General features: G+C 35.1%; 1 protein-coding gene across 5 annotated transcripts in view; it reads left to right on the top strand.

Moving 5' to 3' along the window:
- LOC128861743 (peptidoglycan-recognition protein LA) overlaps positions 1-17,215 on the top strand; it is a 36,580-nt gene extending 19,365 nt beyond the window's left edge. For 4 of the 5 annotated variants that reach the window (XM_054100119.1, XM_054100117.1, XM_054100118.1 and 1 more), the window contains 4 exons: positions 8,595-8,789; positions 9,440-9,675; positions 14,596-14,802; positions 16,815-17,214. In XM_054100119.1, coding sequence (XP_053956094.1) covers positions 8,595-8,789; positions 9,440-9,675; positions 14,596-14,802; positions 16,815-16,955 — 779 coding nt within the window. In that variant the 3' untranslated portion in view covers positions 16,956-17,214. Of the gene's footprint in view, positions 1-8,594; positions 8,790-9,439; positions 9,676-14,595; positions 14,803-16,814 lie in introns of all 5 variants that reach the window. The other variant, XM_054100114.1, reaches the window with a different exon arrangement.
- The last annotated feature ends 3,084 nt before the right edge of the window (positions 17,216-20,299 follow it).

Here is a 20,299-nt window from a genome sequence, read left to right as displayed (position 1 = left end):
GGAAATACGATCAACAATGAATATTATGAAGCGTTATTGGAGCATTTGAAGGCCAAAATTGCAAAAGAAACGTCCGCATATGACAATGAAAAAAAATTGGTTTCGTTAAGACACCGTGTCATAAGTCAATCGAAACAATGGCAAAACTAAATGAATTTAACTTCGAATTGCTCCCACGTCCAACGTATTGGCCAGATTTGGCTCTCACTGACTACTGGCTGTTCGCAGACCTAAAATGCTCGCTGGTAAGACATTTCGTTCGAATGAAGAGGTTATCGCCGAAACGGAGGCCTATTTCGAGGCAAAAAATTAATCGTTCTACAAAAGTGTTTTTGAAATGTTAGAGCGGCGCTGGAATGCTTTCGTTGTTCTTGAAAGAAATTACGTTGATGAATAAAGCTAATTTAGAACAACAAAAAAAACGTGTTTTCTTTGTTAGGCCGGGGACTTTTCAGCCCATGTGTTAAAAACTTTTAAACTGTTGTATTATGTGTTGAGGAGAGAAATAGATTTATAGATACATGTATATACATAAATATGCATGTAGATATATAGGCCAAAATGTGGACTGTAAATTCGACCAAAATGTGGTCTATAAGCTCGAAAGGGCTACCAGATTAACGGTATTTTTTTACTTATACAATATGTGTAATAATTCAAAAACATTTAGCTCTAAAGCTGAAACGTGGTCGCACCCTATTTTTTAATATAAGCCATGACTGAGAAATAAATATTTTATTTAAAATAAAGACTTACACAAATTAGATTTCTTTCCCTTTCAGTACAAATCTGTGTGTATAACCAATACTGTTACACTTCAAAAACTTTAAACATCATGTAAATTTAATTATGAACTCTAGAAATAATTCACAGTACATGAAAGTGGGGAAATACCGCCTTATATGAGGGGAAATACCGCGTTATACGAGGGATATATAATCACGTAATATGAAATAAAAGTACCTTATTATTAGGGGATTACTGTATAATGAATTAAAATACAATATTAGCGCAGTCAAGTGTCTCTAAATCTCATTAAATCCGAGCGCACTTGTGTACAAAGGTATTATAATTTGGTTAAATTTTTCAATTTTTTAATAAAACTCACCCGACTCCAATATGTGTGCTCTCCATTTCGTTTAGACTCGAAATATGTAAATATAATTGAGATCGGATAAAAACCACGTCAACTTTTTATATGTAAAGATTAAATTTCCGTCCGTTCGCCTAATGTTAGAAGCTATTACTTTATTGTCTCTAGTTCATAGACACTCGAAATTGAAAATTCGAAAATTCATTGATTCAAAATTTTAACAACCAACTCATATTAAATTATACCAAAATGTTCGAGGGTATACATATGCACTTCCTTATTTACCAATACAAATTGTTTTTTTTTAACACTAAACCTACCGATACTTTATGTATTCCTATTCCTACCAAAGTGAGTCAAATGACCCGTCTTTAAAATGGTATATTTATTACTAATTAGGTCAATTTATAAATCTTGAAAAATACATTCGATGTATTTTTTAATAAAAGCCATGAAGGCAAAAGTCGATTAAATAATTTGATTTCTAAGAACTTCTGACGAAAAGCTTAAAATGGGCCATTTGACCCGTCATGTTAGGTTTAATGCTTAATAATATTTTTTTTTAATAAATATATATACTTCTACTAAATATACACCAAGATTCATAGAAATATATTCATTTTTGGTTAAATCGACTTTTCCTGTCATTCTGACATGACAATTTGGAATACCAATATGCATGGGCGTTTTCCAATTATGATATATAGTAAATAAAGATATAAATAAAGGGTGATCAGATGGCAAAATTGCCATATTTGGGGTGAAGAGCAACCCGAAGCCATTCAAGAATAGCCAGAAAACAACCGTTTGGTGCGGTCTATGGGCTGGAGGAATCATATTTCCTGTACACAAAAAGCGTTATTTTAAGGCAGAATAAAATTAAAAATGTTTATTTGGGAGGCCAACCAAAAACTTTAGTGTAGTGGCTTTGGAGTATAGCTTTTGTAATTTTAAGTTATACGCCGCACTTTTTCCTCATTGAATGATGCTTCCTTAAAGTCCTTCTTCGATGATGGTTACAAATTGATCCCTTCGTATAAGCCCTAAACCTTTTACATACGTATGTCCAAGCCCTTTCGAAGGCATGCACCACCAAATCGTAAAATTGTCTCCATGAGACCCAAATTATTTGAAATATTCAATTAAATTAAATTATCCAATAAAAAGCTTGAAGGTTTTACAATTACCAAGAAATTTGGTGCAATTATCTTGAAGTGCAATAAATTGTTGGTGCAATTAAGTTTATTATACTTGCACTACTTATCGTTAAGTGCTTTAAAAACTCAACGAAAGTGGTTTCGCTTTATTACTTTTCGTCCATAATAGTCATTCATTAAATCTAGCACAACCATCGTCCGTATGGAGCATTTAAATCTGTGCAAACATTTACGGAAATTGCGTTGCAAAAATTACACTGGAACTAAAAATCGCAAGTTAGAAATTAAGTTCACATTCATTTATTATTTTGTGCAAGGATTAATTGCACAGTTCCTTTCTTAAAAAACACTTCGGCCTCAGTGCGAAAGAAGCAGGAGAAAATGTTGTAATCGATATTTCGTAAAGGATCGATAAAACAATTTCAAGATTTTGCTCGATATCAAGGATGTACCTATCTCATACAAAAACATTTTTTTTTCTATTTTTGGTTTGTTCCATTCAGTTATGAGTTACAGGGTGTTAAAATGAAAGTCAACAAAGAGAAAATGCGTTACATTTTACATTGCAAGCCAAGCCGCTGAAATTGTGAATAGTGTTTATGGTACCGATACTGTAAGACCCTATTTACGTGCAATTTTAGTTTCGTCGATTCCGTTCAGGAATTTTTAATGTTAAAAAAACTGAGGAAGATGTCGAAAATCTTGATGAAGTCACAAAAATAATCGAAGTTGACCGGCATGTTGGTATTCGTGACATAGCCCAGGAGCTTGTTACACTCGTCTCGATGATATGTGCACGGTTTTAGCAATACGGCATGTTTAGTTTGTTTGTGAGAGGCATATTTTCCATGTTCGGCAATTTTCTGCTATCGAAAAAATGGATCAAAGAAGTGGCATCAAATTTTGTGTAAGAAATGGAATTAAATGCGCAAAAATACTTGAAATGTTGGCAGTAGCATACGGTGAGAGTACTCTGAGTCAAAAAAATGAAGCGTGTGACAGGAAAAATTCATTCCAAAATTAAGCATGAGCATCGCTCAGGAATTGTTGAATGACGTCAACGAGTATACAGACTTGCTTAAAAGGGTCATAACCATATATAAATTATATGGTCATGACATCGAAACCAGTGCCCAATTTGGCTCCCTGTGACTTTTTCCTCTTCCCAAGATTGAAGAGAATCATGAAAGGACGGCATTTTGCGATGATTGAGGATATAAAAACCAAGCTCAAGGACATACCAAAAAGTGCATATCAGAACTGCTTCGAGAGAGATAAAATAGAAAGAGATAAAATAGTAATTGATGAATAAATAAATATTTGTTCAGAAAAATGAAAATTCCCCTTACTTTTTGAACACACCTCGTATACAAAACTTCTCACGAGAATATGTGTAGTGGTCATATAACCGCCAAGTGCGTTGCGATACAGACAAGTCTCTTACTCTAGGATCTGTAGGGACAAGGACTGATGAAAGGCAAGCTTAACTTACTATATAAATACTTTGCATGCAATCAATAAATGTATGGCTTGTCTAGAGATAAGCAGCTTTGCCTGCTTTTAGTAACGTCAGAAAATCTTTTTTATAATATTAAGTGCGCAATATAAAAACTACCGCAATATAACTACTACAGATATTAAAGAAAATTGCTAGAATTTTGCGCTAATCGGGACTTTTTTAATCTTTCTTTTAATTGTCGAAAAAATTACTTACCACTTTTCAGAATAATGGAAGAGGTGCACAGCATCAGTTGCAGTCGGTACCTATTCCTCAGTAATGGAATACATTTCCAATTACTCTGCATGAGAAATTCAGGATTACCAAAAGTAATCCAGATGGAAGTATGATATAGTCATTAATCAGATTCACTGTTATTCTGGGTTTAAAAGTAAAAAAAAGGAATATATTATACCTATGATAAATCAACTTGTTTCAAGAAGCATTTTACAATATAATCGCGAAGGGGGCACAAAAGATCATGAGGTTGATGTGCAAACCTCTGCTAGCGTTGTGCGTTTTAAATGTCTTCCAGAAGAATTCAGCCGAAGTTAGCTGGATACTCCATCGTTGAGATGATTTTTTAGTAGCTATTTGCGCGCTATCTCAAATTGCTTTGCTACTTGAGTGACAGTTGGTATGCCAAGATCACAATGAAGCTCGCGCCTACCAATGAGATAATCTAGAGTACCTCGCAATATTGTGTTGGCAGTATGGACTTGAGCTTGGAGGATACCTTAGAACCATCCTCTTTGCTTTTTCATAGCGCTTTCTATGGTGCTTACGACTCTATGTATTCGATCGAGCGTAGACGCTTTAAAAATAGTTTTTCAAAAGCTTCGACATTACAGGTACTAAAGATATTGGCCTGTAAGAGGAAACTTCGTGGGTATTTTTAACTTTACATATCAAAAGCTGAGGCAATTGTTAAATAAATTATTCAAATGCACTCAAAGCAATTTTTAATAGCTTACGAAGGACTCCAGGGGTGATTAAATGAAATCCAGAGGACTTTTAAAGCTTTATTTCTTTTATTTCCTTTTTCTTCTTCTGTAACTGGAATAATATAATATATGCATCTTACTCAGAGCAGTTTAGGTTCTACTTCATCAGTGCCTTCATTAGGGCTAAACGTTTTTTTCCTGTCTTAACTCAGTTTCTCTCGCCAGTTTTAACAGGAGCGCTGAATTGGTCTTTTGAAAAATTTAGCCCCTTTCCTGAAGATATATTCTGCAGTTTTATCAGCAGTGGGCCTAGACAGAAATCGATTGAATGCATCATTTTTAAATGTGTGAAGCTGTTAATTTTTTAGGTTCAATTTCGTTTTAATCTCTGGAGATCTGGTTTGCTGTCAGCGTTTCGTAGTTTCCGTTTTTCTGCTACTATGATTGAGGGATAGCATATAATTATTTTCTTCGTGCAAGAAATACGTTTACGGAATATATGAATTCGCTACTAGGTCATTTTTGTCCCGTTTCCTTAAAAGTATTATTTTTGTAGCTCTTAAATGTGCTTATGAAGAGTTATTTTGGGGCAGCTCTGAACAGGGCCGTAGAGAGCATATCCGGTCCCCAGGGGAAAATTGCAAATGCGGGCCCTTTCCAATTGTGTCTAATTCATATAATTCGAATTATTCTCGAATCCGGGCCCCTCTGAGAACTCCGGGCCCGAGTCAAAAAGTCCCCGATCGCCTCCCCTCTCGTCGGGCCTGGCTCTGAAGCATAATTCTGGTAAAATTTCACCAGAACACAACGATAAAAATCATTACATAATCTACATATTTTTACTTTTACATAATTAAGGAAGGTGACAAAAAGTATTGATATACGACATAATTCTGAGCGGTATTGTTACAATTATTACGCAAAGCACATTAGGATGTACGGTAAATTATCTTCATTCACTCCAATTTTGTTTCATAACTTAAACAATAGATTTTGAAATGTAATGAAAAGTGGCACTAAAACAGGGTAATAAAATAAAATGAGTGACAGATATGAAGTAATAAGCTGCTATAATAACTTAACATACAAATTTCCGGCTGTATATATAATTAACCTAAAATACATATATACTTAAAGGTTTGTGTGTATGGCTTTGAAGTGGGCGGTAAAATGAGATAGCATTTAGTTCCCCACTGAAAATGATAGATTGGAAAGAGAGTAAATAAGAGTGAGAAGAGTGCTAATACAGGGAAGACTAGCTTCGAAACTCATCTTAAACATCACAGTCTCCTTAAGGGGTGTTATCAAAGGTCATATATATGTATATAATTGGCGCGACTGCCATTCGGAAGTGCGAAGGTTCGAATCTTCGTGCATGAAACACCAAAATAATACAACAAGTTTTTTCTAATAGCGGTCACCCCTCGGCTGTCCAAGAATATTTCTGCCATGAAAAACCTCCTCATAAAAACCATTTGCCATTCGGAGTCGGCTTAAAACTGTAGGTCCATTCATTTGTGGAACAACATCTAGACGAACACCACAAATTGAAGGAGGAGCTCGGCCAAACACCTAACAGAAGTGTACGCGCCAATTATTGATTTATTTTCTTTTTATGAAATAAGGTCGCAAATTTTGTTAGTAGTGGTCATGTCTCAGTAGATGAAGTCTCTATTACAACAAGAATAAGGGATTCGGGGGTAGCATCTGAGTATAAAGCGCAAATAAGGTATGTATTTTTTCTGTGAATCAGTTTTGATGAAAACCTGTGAAAATCCTATGAACGGAGCAGTTTCAGAGATAAACGTTTCTAAACAGGCGAACAGACAAACAAATTTTGACTCGCACTTGTGAGCCCTTGTTTACCTCTTGGTACGCCCTTAGAAGCCCCACTGGCTACACTTTCGTTAAAACTGGGAATTCATCGACTATCACATCACATTACGTTCAAAATTTTTAAATGCCCACTTGCTCAAGCGTTGCGTGTTATGTTATGCGTAATTTTCTTTTTCTCTTCGAACAGGCGCTTATCTCAATCACTCCTATTCAGCGGATACCCTTGGAACTATCGCGGGTTGATCATTTTGTCGATTATCTTTGAAAGATCTATCAATTCTTATATTACATTGCCTGAACTTGTAATAATGTTACTTTTACTAATATCCAAATCTATCGTGATTTAACGCATAATAGCTATTTTATCTTTCGTTCGTAATTATGCCAAAATGATTTTAGTAAGGACTGTTTTTTCTGTACACTATATCGTCCCCTTAGTATTAAAATAGCCTATAAATGTTTTGATGTTTTGAGAAAATGAATTTCAAACTTTTTGTCGAAAGTAGCTCTGACTCAAATCTCGTTATGTCTGTAAATATTTATTATTTTTTGACTGACGTTTTGACCCACTTTGTGGAAATAGAATTTGATAAAATTTTGACCACATATAAAATCGACGATAGAAAATCCAAAAATTCAATAAAAAAATAATAGCCTATGAGCACATAGGCTATTGTTATACTAAGGGGACGATATCATTGTCTTGGAAAGGCACATTTTGTGTTGTTCCTTGGATGCCATTTTGTAAAACTGATCTACCAGTGGAAGATATGCATCTGCCGAAAAAACACGAATATATGCTTCAATCCATTTTGTGTGTTAACTATTTATGTATTTTTTTTTTAATAATTTCACTCCAGTAGCCTGAAGCACCATTTTTCCTTTATAATATTTAACATTCCATAACTCAAACAATATATGTTTTGATCTAAATAAATTTATAGACTTCCCGAGCATACTCACAAAAGTTCACCAACATCTTATAACAGTCGAATCAATTATTTTGGAGTTCATTTGAAAAGTAGTTCAAATTAAAAAAAGAGGACACTCTATTCAAAAAAATTTATAATGCCATTTTTTTTTTTTTTAATTTTTTTCATGTAAAATTCATATTGTACAATAAGGCCTCTTCGATTCGAGCTACCAAAAATTACATCTGTTTGAAAGCACTTAATGAATATTAGTACTCGTAAGACCGCGTTCATGCAAAAACCATTTTTTGATCCAACTCGTTACTTGTGATGCTCGAGTTGTCAGCACCCTTTATGTTCTCGTTCTTCTCAATGTTGTTTGTAGGCTGTGTACTAGAAAGTAACATTTGCAAGGTGTGTGAACACGACGGAAACAACCACATCGATAACTTTTGTAAATTTTTCGTCAATTGAGCAGAGCCCAAATAAAGTAAGCAGATTTGGTGAAAATATTTTTAGAGGTGTGCTCTTTAGCAAATCGTTATTCGGCTCTGAGCGAATTTGGTAGAATCAGCATATGGGCTGGCGTCACTGGGGATGTGTTTACAAAAAAACTAAACTAAGTGTGTTGGTGATACACGAAAAAAATCAACCAATTACACTTCGTTGCCGTCTGAACAGCGGTTGATTGAACGAGTGTGTGAGCAGAGTTCGGATGAGTCTCTCAAGTGACATGGCAGCCAAAGTTCCCTCACAATTTTCTTTTTCACCATTGTTAAAGAGCAAACCTGGTGTATCTATCATCCTTGGTAAGCGAAGGAGTGGCGAATCAAAGACACCTATATTACTTAAGGCTTTCATTAAAATTTATGTGGTGAATGCGCATCACAGCATCGCTCAAGTTAAAAGTAAATGTCAGCCACTTGATAGCCATACTTAACACCGCAGTTTAACTCTTGGCCTAATTAAAAAATATGTGAATATTCTTACAAGAATGCTTGTGACACCCAATAACATTGTAGCTTCCCATAACGTTAATAACTTTTATAATCGGTTCAGTGGTTCTGGAGTTTATTTTTTACATATAAACAAAAACAAACGAGCCATTTCTCTCTACATACAAAATACTAATCTATTTCATTTTTTTTTTCATAGGAATCAATCAAAACAGAACCAGTATAAATACCTCCATTTTCCAGAAGCTATCAACATCCTCCAAACTTTTAATATTACTAATTATTTTAGTAATAATTGTAGCTGGCGTGATTATTTACATTGAGATACAACAAAGCAACAAAAAGACAGATGCCGGACCTATATTGTTCGGCAACAGCTATGAACATGGGACATGTAAGTATTTCGATGGAAAAGAATGAATGAGTTTAAATACTTTTATGCTCTCTTACATATCTGTGGACTTTTGATAAAAGCGCCTATTTAAACCTATCAGTTTTTAGCCATCATATGGAGATATATTTACAATACTACAAGTAAGATATATATCTGCTCCCTCAAATTTTTGACAGGGGTATAAAGCATGGACGCTGGCTACAGAATAAGGAATGTACTATTCGGAGTTCCTGAAAGATATCTCACTGATAGATTTATACAATTTTTCTAGCATTCAACTTTTAATAGGCTTTAAAAACTTAAACACAAAATTCAAAGATTATTCGCTCGTTTGCTTGAAGAACTTCATACATTTATTTAGATAAGTATGAAGAAATTACAAAAACTACTTTATTCTCTTTATTTTGCGCGTACACCCTTTTTGAGGTGTTTGGCCACGCACCAACGCATACATTAGAAGAAAATGCATCTTTACTTTTAAGGTGGTATTATAATTTTGAATACTTGTAAGCCATTTTTCTCGAATTTTTTCAAACGAGGGATTTGATCTCAAAACAAACAAGAAAAAAGTTCAGTTCAAAGTTCGCTTTTGTTAAAGGCCCACCGATTCAGCTAGAAATTGGAAGAAATTTTTATTTTAAGTATCTTAGTTCCGAATTTAGGAAATGGACATCTGGTGATCGATCGCGATCAATGGGGCGCCTCGGAATTGGCTAAAAATCTAAAAATACCACTAAAGCATCCAATACCATATGTACTCATCACGCACATTGGCGTCCAGTCGAAACCTTGTGAAAATGTATACAGATGCTCGATTAAAATGCGCACAATTCAAGATTCAGCAATTGCGGAAAAAAATCTACCCGACATACAGTCGAATTTTTATGTGAGTTGCACAAAATAAATATGAATATTTATGTATGGGCGTTTGTCTATTTTAAGTCCAGAAAAAAATGCAGTGTTTGTATTATTAAAATGTAATAGCTTCGTTGTTTTAAAACTAATGTAAGAAACATTGACTTGAAAAAACTATTATATTTAACATACACCAAAAGGATAATACGGAGAGCGTTGAGGCTATCAAATAATAGGGGACGCCTTAAAATCACAGCATTATCGTATAATCTTAAGGCGTAACATTCTTATTAGGAAAATATATTTTTAACATATAGAAACAATTTTTGTAAACGACATCATTCATATTTGATACCATCTAACAAACTAGACACCTGCAGTATACGGCAGACAAGAAATTACGCGCGTAGAGGTCAAACTCGAGACTTCCATCATTCAAAGAATATTTTTTTTGTTTTGTATTTAGTAAAAAGTTATTAAGAAACCCATTGTATGGTTAATTTTGATTAAAAAATGCCCAACACTTTCTGAGGAACAAATTCTAAAAAAATTACAAGAATTTTGAGTGCTTTGAGGAGCTTGCACTTTCTACACTGTCTAGTCTAACTGCCTACACTAAAATTAAATGGGCTGTAAAACTGCGTACCCAAAATTTGTTTTTTTATTCTGATTTAAGATTTTGAAATGGTTTTTGAAAATTTCTCGTATTTATATAAATTGTATAAAGTTTGAAACTTGGATTATTATGGTATTTTTTATAGAATGAACTACTAGGTTGGTCAATAACTTTTGTGGTTCGATAAGAAAATCGCGATTTTATGGTTTGAAATATATTTTATTATTTAGCATAGCTTCCCGGAACATCAATACACTTGTTCCAACGAAATTCCCGTTTATGAATTCCATCCCTGAAGTGAGAATCTGCAAGGGCTGCAAAATACGCGTCCACAGCTGTTCTGACCTTATCATTTGAACATATGAAACATATGAAAAACGCTTTCATACATGTTTTTTTTAAGTCTAGAAACAGATGGAAGTCGCTAAAAGCCAAATCTGGTGAATACGGTGGATGTTCTAAAATTCGAACTTTAATTCATGGATTTTAGCCATTATCTTGTCACACGGTGCATTTCCCTGATGAAAAATAAATTTATTTCCTTTTCAAACTGGATCTTTTACATGATTCTTTCCTTCAGCTGGTGTAAAAGATTACAATAACATTCAAAATTTATTGATTTATTAGTAGTTTGTGAAAAGATTACTCGCATTACAAAAAACTGATGTTAACATCTTCTTGGTTCTTGATTTCTGGACACGAACTCGTTTCGGAGCCGAAGAATCGGTTTCACACCACTCTTTAGTCCCTTGTTTTGATTTCGCGTCAGGGTGATAGAGCAACGTCTCACAAAATCCACTTTATCCATTGTTAGCGAATGGGGCATCCATTGTGCACACAGCTTTCTGAACTGTCTGCGCAAAACCCTAACAAATTCTTCATGGATGACCGACAAAACTATCGAAGCCTAACCGCTGCATAGAAAATAGGTAGTGCTATTGAGGCAGTGATTTATATTCACCTGAGTGTCGTTCGCGAGCACTTTTGTTGCTATAAAGTTTTGCAAAAACGTTTAGTCTTAACGTACGTATTATGCGTTTTGGTTGAGCAAATAATTGAATAAATAATTATAAATTAGCAACGGACCGAAATCGATTTCGCTGCCAAACCCATTACGGTGTTGCGTTTGTGTTGCGGCCAAAATCACAACTGATATTCGACTTTTGGTAAGGCCTAGCGAACTCGTCAACCAGCAAGAATGACAGTAGAGATAAAAAGTGAGTAGAATGAAAGTATAGAAAGAAAAAGAAGTCACTTCACTTTTGTTCAATTTTTATTCAATGGCTTGAAAACTTTATATTGTTTCGCGCTTTCGCAATTTAGCACGCGGTAATTAATGTTTATTATTTTGTTGAGTGTATTTTCTGTGCAACCGAGCCTGTCCAATTCGTCAAGAACAGGATAGTGGCATTATGGATGGCGCCACTTTTGCATTCTCCTCTTCATGGTCTATACAAGGGTTTTATAAAATAACGGTTATTTACAACAGCTTAACGGTACTCAAATGCACAAAATGATAAATTCAGCCAAGCATATCTGTCTGTTCATCCGTTCACTCAAGTGAAAATTAGATATGTAAAGACGCCTTCGATGCTCGGTATGTTTGAGCTCTGCTCGCTTGACGAAAATTTACATGTGAAAGCAACTATAGGGTTGTTAAATAGGTGCGCTTCAACTTTTTTCCGATAGGGAGGGCGAAGGACGCAATATTTTTTATTTTTCGCTTGTCATTTGTAAACTTCATTAGTATACATTTCATCATGGAACGCTACACACTTGAGCAACGATTGCAAATCGTGCAAATTTTTTATGAAAATAATCGTTCTGTTGCTGCTACTTTAAGAGCATTACGGCCATTTTACGGTCCATTTAACAAGCCGTCCCGTTTTGGGGTTATGTGAAGTCATTGGTCTACAGTAACAAGCCGGCGACGATTTGTGAGCTCAGAGCAAATATTGAACACGAAATTGCTGGAATTTCGGCCGATTTATGTAAAAGAGTGGTCGAAAATTGGGTTCAACGATTAGACTTCGTAAAACGTGCACGCGGTGGTCAGCAAAAGAAATCGAATTTCATACTTAAATGTATATGATCAAACTCGATAATAAAAAAAATAGTTAAAAAAGTCAAACCGTTTGTGTTTTATTCAAAAATGTTCAAAAGTTGAAGCGCTCTTACTGAAAAACCCTATACAAAGTTATCGAGCAAGTTTCGCCGCTAGCGAGTATAGGGGTACACAAACTAAATGTGGCGCCTTTCGAAAACAAATACTTTATTTTTCATGATTTTAACATCCAACGCTTGAAATGAAATAAATCAAACAAACGGAAAAGGAATTACTTGTTTGCGAATATTCAGTGAATGGCTTGATAATATTGTGATTTTAAGATTTGTAATTTTTAAATTAAACAAAATAATGAAAACGACGCGTGTTAAATGAGCCGCGTGTGCAAGCACGAGCTGTAAAAATACCTCCAAATGCAGTGCTTTTACGTTCTTATGCCGATGACGCCGGGGCGAGAAAGTGTGTGTGTGTATAATTTCTTATGTTTGACAGTTTTTATTGCTGTCGCTTACTCTTCCCCTTCACAAACAAGTAATTTCTCTTCCTTTTGTTTCAATATTCGTAAGCGATGACGTGTCAGCGCATTCGAAAACCTCAATATTGCCTTCAATGTATTCTTGGCATATCACTCTTGGGTATACCCTACTATTTTGAATCCTGCTCACTAACTAACTCTCTTTTCTGATATTAGGTACGTTTCATAAGATCGCGTTCATACAGGGAAACTCTTGTTGCTTCAACTTTGCGAATTCCAAGAAAAAGAACATGAATTCAAGGGGTGTTGGCAGAGCTTGCGCGTCACACGTAAAGAGTTAAAGCAACAAATGTTTCCCTGTATGAAGGCGGGAATATTCACTAGGGGGGTGGTCTAGAAATTTCAAAAAATCGATTTTTTGGTTTTTCGATGTTTCGAAAGTATAGTACGTTAAGAATATACTGTGAAATTTTCATGCGGAAATTCACAATATTATAGCTTCTACAGCACATTAAGTAGGTAGAGAGCGGTCCGCGCGCTTTTTTAACTCAAACTTTAATCTCATTTATCTCGACTTTCAGCTATGTTTGGCGATTTTTTTCGACCTGGTGTTGTCAAAAACAAAAAAAAAATTCAACCGAATCGTCTGAAATTTTAATATGTTTTTCACAACATCAAAGGCTATAGCGCGTACTAGAATCATATTCTCATTTCAATAATTTCGTATTTTTTTATTAAAAAACTGAAAAACCCCGATTTTTAGATAGTGTCAAATTCAAAACCGCGCCATTTTGTCAATTTTTTTTATTCTAGTACGGAACATAATTTTTTTGGTTTTTGTGTTTCATATAAATTGAAGAGCCAAAATGGACAACACCGTCCAGGTCAAATTTTTCGTGAGGGTAAACTTCAGCACCATTTTAAAATGATTAAAATTAAAAAAAAAAGTTTTTTCACTTTCGTATGTAAAGAAGTTAAATAAAAAGCCTAAGCAATTTAAATATCGTTTTTCATTTTTATTATTGTAAAAAAATTCCTGAAAATACCCTAAATTTTCGAGCTCTAGACCACCTAAGGGGTCCCGGTGCTTCCAAACATGTGTTTATTTATACTCGTACTCGTCACTAACGCATGGCGAATCGAAAGCGCCTTTAGATATTAAAAAATATATAAACATTAACATGGTGCATATGTTGAAGTTGATCAATGATAGCTTAGAATTGAAAATAAGCAATAATCGTGCATTATAGAAGAAATTTTGATGTTCTTCCATTAGTCTATACTCATAAACGCGATAATACGAATAACAATTATTGATGATACCAAAATGATTATGATTATAATATTTCTTTGAAAATATATTGACACAAAAATGATTGTCTGGTCTAGACTCAAACTACAGCCAGATCAGCGTGAGCAACATGTAGTGGCGTAAGTAAGGTTGTGATCCTGTTCCTCACTGCTCATGTAATTCTCGCCATAGCTAGTCTCTGAAAAATTTCCATGCTATCGTCAAAGATTTCAACCTTCATTATCAATTTCTTTAAATTACACTAGGTAATACGCCAGGAATATTACAAATTTGTTGTAAAACTTCAGACACTGTCATCAATCACGGATTGATCACATGTGACACAACAACTCACAAAACAACAACACCAAAAATGTAATATTTTTCACAATGACTGAAACAGAAAAATTTGAAAAATATTAACCTCGCCAAACATAACTGAAATGCAATATTCGGACTAGCACTAAGAAATAAAATAAATTTGTACATATGAATATTTTAAAGGTCGGAGACGATGGCAACATTTACGTCGGACGTGGTTGGGATTACGCAAATACATATGCAAATGACACCTTGGCTGTTACGTTTATGGGCGATTACGGACGATATGAACCAAGTGAAAAACAATTGGAAGCGGCCCAATATCTCTTGACACATGCCGTCGTTAATAAATATATTAACTTGGCTTACAAATTGGTGGCGCAAAATCAGGTAAACCAACTATATGCATGCGAATAGCATAATGATATAACCTTATGCAAATATTGTTTTAGTATCACCACATATTTTATTAGAAATGATAGTTGAAATGCATTAGTAATGATAATAAGTACATAGAGCTCGTTCACTGGAAGAAAGTCATAGCCCAAAATATTTTCTTTTTTTAGAAACATGAAATTACAAATAGTAAATTTAAAACTTCGAAACCGTTTTTGTCAAATTTTGAATATTTTAAATTAAGGCGCTCTTCCAGCAAACGTTAAGACTATAAAACCGCAATAATGATTAAAATACTTCTATCGGTTAAATTTGCCTTGCCAAATTGTACAGGGTTCGGTTCTCGAAGTGTAACCAACTTTAGACCGTGCAGCTGATGGACGGGCATCAGCTGTCTGTTAGTTGCCGAGAGTAAACGCGAAAAAAGAAAATCAGCAATGGATTTCAAACGTAATAGTGTGATTGCATTATATTTGGCTGGAAAATCACAACCAGCTCTTGTTCGTGATCTCGAGCACCTCAAAGTAAATAAAGTTTTTGTGTATCGCACCATTACTGGTTACAAGCATACTGGTAGTATCGCGAAACGTTATACAGGTGGTCATTAAAAGACTTCATCGTCAAGTGAAATGGTTCAAAGAGCGAAAAAGCGATTTCGCAAAGTCCCCGATGGCGAAAGAACTGAAAATGTCTGGCCGTAGCATCCGCCGCATACTGAAAAATGATCTCAAAATCCAGTCTTGCAAGATTCAAAAGGCGCATGACCTCACACCAAAGCAGCAACAAATCAGACTTGAGAGAGCGAAGGAGTTGCTTCGCTTGGCCAAAAGCGGTCAATTTCCGAACATTGTGTTTTCTAACGTTAGGGTTTATTTGACCGACCCTTTATACGAGAACTTGAGCATCGATTGGCTACAAGAACGCAGCACCCGCCAAAGATAATGGTTTGGGCCACTGTAACCGCAGATGGGGGCTCTCCAATCGTTTTCATCGAACCTGGCACCATCTCACAAAGCTCGAGTGAACCAAGAATGGCTAAAAAATAACGTTCCGAACTTCATAAGGTCCACACAATGGCTCTCGAATTCACCAGACACGAATCCTATGGATTATTCCTTTAGGCCATTTTGAAGATCAAAGTCCAAACTAAAAGATTCACCAGTCTCGAGGAGTTGAAAAAAACCATTGTCCGCGAGTGGGCCAAAATACCTGCAAGTCACATTCGGGCAGCTTGCGATTCGTTTCTGGACCGTCTCAAGGTCATAGTCAAGGCAAAGGTGATTGATTGATATCGAGCAAAAGTACATTGATTCTTAATTTTGTATTATTTTCACACATTTCTTACTTTGAGTTGAATAAAAGTAATTTTCCAAACTAAATTTATGGCCTTTTTAATTGGTTATACTTTGAGTGCCGGACCCTGAAGTTATTCAGAAGTCGATTTCTGGATACGAACTCATTTCGGAGCCGAAGAACCTGGTTCACACCACTCTTTGGCCTCCTGTTTTAATTACGATCATGGTGATAGATCCATAGCGATGAATAGACGCACAAATACCAATTCAGCAACTCATTTTTCTACTATACTAATACTACTTCATAAATTTCCTTTGCTTTTAAGCCTTCCAATAATCCAAAAACAAAAATTCAATCATTACACGAACTTGATTTTTTCCCGTGTAGAAAATATTGTGATACGAGTACGTCGATACTAAATGGCTTGTGAACAAAGAATGAATTGACAGATTGAAATAAAATTTCACATACGTTAATAGGGAGAGTTTTCCAACACTACAAAAAAATGTTGGCTAGCAACGCCCTCTTTGATCGAACCGCAAAACTTATTGAACAACCTAGTATTTACCATTTATCCATTATTAACTAATTATCATTTTCAATTCAAATATCAAATGGCCTTGCGCTTTCGAAATCATTACCAACATTTAAACAAATAAAATATCTTGTATATATTTTTCTATGCTCATGATTACCCTATCTCATTCTAGACCAAGGTCACAAAGAGTCCTGGTGCCAATGTTTACCGTAACATCAAAAAGTGGCAACACTTTTATCCTTGTGGTATAGGCGATAATCCGAGGTGCGGCGTAGAGCTGGGCATGCCAGATATATGGGATGGCAAGATGTAAAAGCATCTTCATGACATTTATTAGCATAAGTAATTAAAAATAAATTATATTGTAGTGATTGAATAAACTGTAGGTTTTGTTAGTTATAAAATATCTTCATACGTCTTTGTTATATTTTTCACCACAAACACTCATTTTTGTATGTATGGTAATATAAAAAATATATTTTTGTGTGCATTATATTTGGAAATTGTACAATTTCACTGTTTTGTTAAAATATTTAAAGTCTATTATAAGCCTCTATATGAATCAAACTTTAAGAATAAATAAATAAGTATTTACTTAACACAACAAGAAGCTATACTTCACGTCCAATTAGAGGCAATTTTTGGTAGCCCTTACATTGCCAGTTTAATCAATAGTAGGTTATCGCAGTGCGCAGAATACTAAAGGTGGCGTCTCCTGAAAACTACTTCTAGAGTAGAATGGGGTAAGATAGGTCATTTTTTTTTTTGGAGAGCTCTTGCTACGGTGTTTTTGCATTGATTTTGAAAAATAAGCAAGATTTTGAAAGGTTATTTATCTGCTAACATTTTGGTTATACTGACTTATGTTTGGCTAAATATTTTGGAAGCTGCATTCAATAAGACAAAGGTACTTTTTTTCGATATTTTCAAAATCGGGGGGCACGATAGGTCACTATATGTGAGGGGAAAAGAACAATGCACATGGCTTGGAAATTAACGTTTTAACATTTATTTATAGAGTATGAACACTGCACATGTTGTTTCGAGGGTGATCGAACACTAGCGCCATCTCGGACTGCCGCGATTGCGTTTTTTACGTCCTCTTCACTTCGTTTTGGCGTTTTTCGCACATAATTACGCACCATTTTGCTGCAAAAACAATTAAAATTTATTTTATTCAATTAAAAGTAGTGACCTATAATGCCCCCAGACGGCTGACCTATATTGCCCCCAAGCACATGTTTTATGTTAGTGTCGATATTTTTTTTAAAAACAAAAATATCAAAAAACTAACACATTATTCGTGTTCAGCATTATTTTCTACGTAAAATAAAACTCACCTGACAAATATTTACATACATTAAATGCACTGCACCGTAGAATAAAAAAAATGGTATGTCGGAGAAAAGCTCACAAAAACGACGCCAGAACTAGGATAACTAATCAATGGTGACGGCCGAAATGACAGTCGCGAACGTTGTTCCCCACCACTATTCAATTCACATAAGACGAGTGACCTCTGCAAAAACAGTGCGACGAAAACCCCACCTACCTATTGTGCCCCCATACCTATCTTACCCCATTCTACTCTACTTCTTAATTTTTCGGGAGTTTAAGAACAGTCTGACGTCAGCGATATAATTATGCAAAACAAACAAAAGGAAGAGAAATTAGTTGTTTGTAAATATTATGAGAATGGCTTCTTAATATTGTAATTCGAAAATTCGTGACATCTTAAATCAAGCAAACTGATGAAAACGACGTTTCAGACAGGGTGACTCGCTGTCGTGTGGCTTTCTTAACTTGATGCTGGAAAGTAGTCGACGCGCTCGGATATCGGCACCTATGCCACTGTTGACAGTTCTGATTTCGAGGAGGTGAGAGACTTCGTTTATCTACCCATAAAGCAATATAAAGTGGACTGCAGTGAGAGAGGTTACTTGAGAAAACGGTCCTAAGTCAAAGTATTTAGAAATTTTTTTAATTCAACTTATTTGAAGGTGTGTATTTCTTAAACATTTTAATTTTTTTGGTACATACCCGTCTTTGTGACGGATGCTCTAACCTCCTAATAAGCGCGTCACAATGGGTCTGTTGTGTCCGTTGCGGCACCGAATTTGAGTGAGAGTAAAATATGTATTGTATATTATGTGTATTTGAGTCACATACGTGCCGTACGCCATGCCGGATTGCACAAAAACTATTAACTTTCTACTTTTGCCGTACGGCAATTACGGCGAAAATGTCAACTGTTTAAAGAAGAACAATTTTTATCGATGGTGTTTTTTATTACATCAAACTAAATGCAGAAAATAAATGGAATTTAAATTAATTGAGCCAATTCAAATCCACCCGTATCTTGTCGATAAAAGCTTGAAAGAGTACAGTAAAGGCTAAATATAACCAAGTTGTCCTGAAAAATGAGTGTGCGTCCCGATCTTGAAGTTCGCAAGGTGGAGCCATTAAAAAACAGTTACTCTACTCTGTCGTCAGCTCCCTTCACAAAACAAGCAAACAAAATAAACAAAAGTAGAAGAAACTTCATTTTTGAGAAAATTCAGTGAATAGTTTGGTAATATTGTGTTTTTTGGGATTAAAACTAAATAAAATAATGCAAACTAAGTGCCGCGTGTTAAATTGTTAAAGCACAAACGAATATAAAGCCTCTAAACACAGTTTTTTGCGTTTTTATGCGGAAGACGCAGTGGATAGAAAGTATGTGTATGTGCGGATAATTTCTTATGTTTGGTTGTTTCCATTGCTTTCGCCTACTCTTCTTCTCGACAACCAGGTAATTCCCTTTCTTTTTGTTTTTATTTATTAATGGGCTCTTACGACACGGTGAATTCGGAAGACGTAATCTTCTTCTCTATCATTCTTGGTCTAGGACTACCATAAATTCTATTAAAACCCGCTTTCGATTCAATAAGCATTAATTTTATAATAAAACGGCAAATTTTATTGCTTCCTAATTATATCAGCCACAATAAATACGCTCCGTCCGTTGAGGAAAGGATGGGACTGAAGCTGAGTATTTGTATGGAGAATCGCTGTCGGAACAGAAGAAATTTTGAAAATGTTTTACTTTTGCCATATGGCAAGACCAACACAATAATAATGTATGCAAAGCAAAAGTTACAGAATAAACGATTGTGCGAATTGAAGTGAAACGATGTAGGTGACATGAGGTGTATCGGAGAACTAAAAAGAAAGTGCCCAAATAGTCAGCTCTTATAGACAAAAATGAAAAACTAGGTTAGGTTTGTATAAACAAGAAAGTGCTCGAATTAAAACTACCAAGTAAGGTCAAGTCTTTCTCCTATTGATCTTTCAAATGTAAAGGAGACCTTGCTAACTTTTGTCAACGCCTACTATGTAGTACCGCATCGAAAATATTCAGGGCTGAAGAGTTTATATCCATTCCTCCCTCTTCAGATGGAGTCCTCTGAATATTCTTATACAATTATTTATTTAGCGGTCTAGGGAATTCATTTTTTTAATTTTTCATTATTTCTTAAATTATGATTGGGAAAACTCTCTACGCAAGAATCTCAAGGTCAGAATTCTCAATCGTAAACTTTAGCCGCCGTAGGCGAATAGGTTGGTGCGTGGCTACCATTCGGAATTCAGAGAGAACGTAGGTTTGAATCTCGAAAA

This window comes from Anastrepha ludens, chromosome 4, assembly GCF_028408465.1.
Source record: "Anastrepha ludens isolate Willacy chromosome 4, idAnaLude1.1, whole genome shotgun sequence".
Classification (NCBI taxonomy): domain Eukaryota; kingdom Metazoa; phylum Arthropoda; class Insecta; order Diptera; family Tephritidae; genus Anastrepha; species Anastrepha ludens.
The sequence above is the reverse complement of the archived record's forward strand: the minus strand, read 5'-3'. Positions and strand labels throughout refer to the sequence as shown.